The sequence below is a fragment of the Apis dorsata genome, unplaced genomic scaffold (assembly GCF_000469605.1).
Source record: "Apis dorsata unplaced genomic scaffold, Apis dorsata 1.3 scaffold_390, whole genome shotgun sequence".
Lineage (NCBI taxonomy): Eukaryota > Metazoa > Arthropoda > Insecta > Hymenoptera > Apidae > Apis > Apis dorsata.
In genome coordinates, this window is record NW_006263651.1 from 583150 (window position 1) to 585099 (window position 1950).

At 29.8% G+C, this 1950-nt stretch overlaps 1 protein-coding gene across 2 annotated transcripts in view; it reads left to right on the top strand.

Annotated features, from left to right (window-relative positions):
- The window catches only part of LOC102674306, a 4034-nt gene that overhangs the window by 746 nt on the left and 1338 nt on the right, over positions 1-1950 (top strand). For both annotated transcript variants that reach the window (XM_006619115.2, XM_006619114.2), the window contains one exon: positions 597-740. In XM_006619115.2, coding sequence (XP_006619178.1) covers positions 597-740 — 144 coding nt within the window. The remainder of the gene's footprint in view (positions 1-596; positions 741-1950) is intronic.

Genomic DNA, 1950 nt, shown 5'->3' on the forward strand with positions numbered 1-1950 from the left:
TAACGAACATGTATTACATATTCATCATAAAATTTAGATTTAATCTTTCTACGAAAAAAATAATTAAAAATAATTTTCCTCAAAGTCATAAATAAATGTAATAAATTATTTATACGCAAACTATTCTCACGGTAAGGTCAGACGAGTCATTAACCTGATCAATTTATATACAACCTTTTCACGTTTATTTCGAAAATACTATTTTTAGATTCCACTCCATTCATTTTTGTTTCGTTTATTTGGTTCATGGTTTGATAGATTGGTAGAATTAAGTGAAAGTTATCGAAAGTTTTTTGCACAAAAGTATTTAAAGAATAAAATTCATAATAAAAAATTATATTATTTTACAAAATCGTGGAGAATGTTCATAAATTTGGTCCATTAATCAATGGAATATAATACAATTTTGCACTTCTAATCGCCAATTATAATTATACCGATTAGCCTTTAATTAATAAAATTCATGATAAATCTGATTTGATGCATCTTAATTTAACTTAAATAGTTAATATAATAATACTTAAATATTTTATCATTCGGTGCGGAAACGTTTTCGAAATTCGATTAATTTAACGATTCCGTAATGTCATTGACAGATGGTGATCGTGCCATCACCCGGATCCATATGGGATTATCCGTATCTGAACCAGGTCACCAGCATGATGGGCCTGGTATATGGAACGAGATCAAAGCCCGAGCAAGATCTATTTCCTTCCAAGATTCGGATTCCAGAGATACATGTAATTTCCCCACTCCATCCCCTTTCACCTTTTCAATATCTCAGTGCGTTCACTTCGCGACCTTCGATCGATTACATATTTTCATGCGAACGATATCGTTTTTTTTTCTTTTCTCTTTTCCTGTTTTTTCTCCTCATCATTACGTCTCATCAATCTTAGAAAAAAAATTTCTACGATGCTAGAAAAAGAGATCTTGAAATCTTATCACATCCTTCCTTCTAGCCAAGAATCGTGTCAAGATCTATTCATCCCCCTCTCCTCCTCCCTCCTCCTTTTTTCCCCTCCTTTTTCTCGAATTGGGAATTCAATACTTGAAAAAGCAAAGAATGTCGTTGATAAGAGTCCTTAGGAACGCGGTACGTACGTTTCTCTGCACAATTGAATACGATTGCGAAATAATCGATAATTTGGAGTAGCTGTATCGTCAGGCTGATTGTCAATTTCATACGAGATTCGATTTATTAAGAATTCTGCTTGCGGTGTTTACTCACACCTAATGTTTATAAATATTCAATGTCTTTTTTTTTCCCATCCTTTTTTTAATTTTATTCCAGAAATAAATGTCGGTTCAATTATATACATTCCATCAGATATACAAGATATAGAATAAAAAAAGTGATTTTCATGTTGTAATTTATAAGCTGTTTTATAATGTTTTCGTTTCGAAAAATAGGAAACTGTGGTTGACAATCTGGTTTAACCTGTTTTTATACGTCGAATCTAAAATTACGTTACACATGTTTATTCAGGCTGAAATAAAATTTATCGTCGAATTGATATTTTTTTTTTTTTTTTTGCGATAATATATAATATCGTAATTTCTTATTTTTTCATTCTTATCTATGCAGAATATAGAATTCACCACTCTTATGTAAATTTTCTCATCTAGAAGTTTCCAGTGAAATATCGAAGAGAATATTTACACATAGATATAATCGATTCAATAAATAGACAAATCGAATCGCTATTTACATAAATTTTTCCCATTTTTAATCAAATCTTCTGCAAATTTTCTATTGGCGCGCTATGATTATTTCACGTAATATCTTAATTTTTCTCGTTTTTTCTCCTAAAGAATCCTCATCAGTATCGAAAATATATTATTTCCTCGTAGTAAGAATTACACTATAATACTCTTCGAATATTTTCTGTATTTTTTTAAAGCATCTTTTTCTCTTACAAATTTCTTATTTCTGAAATAAAAAAAAAA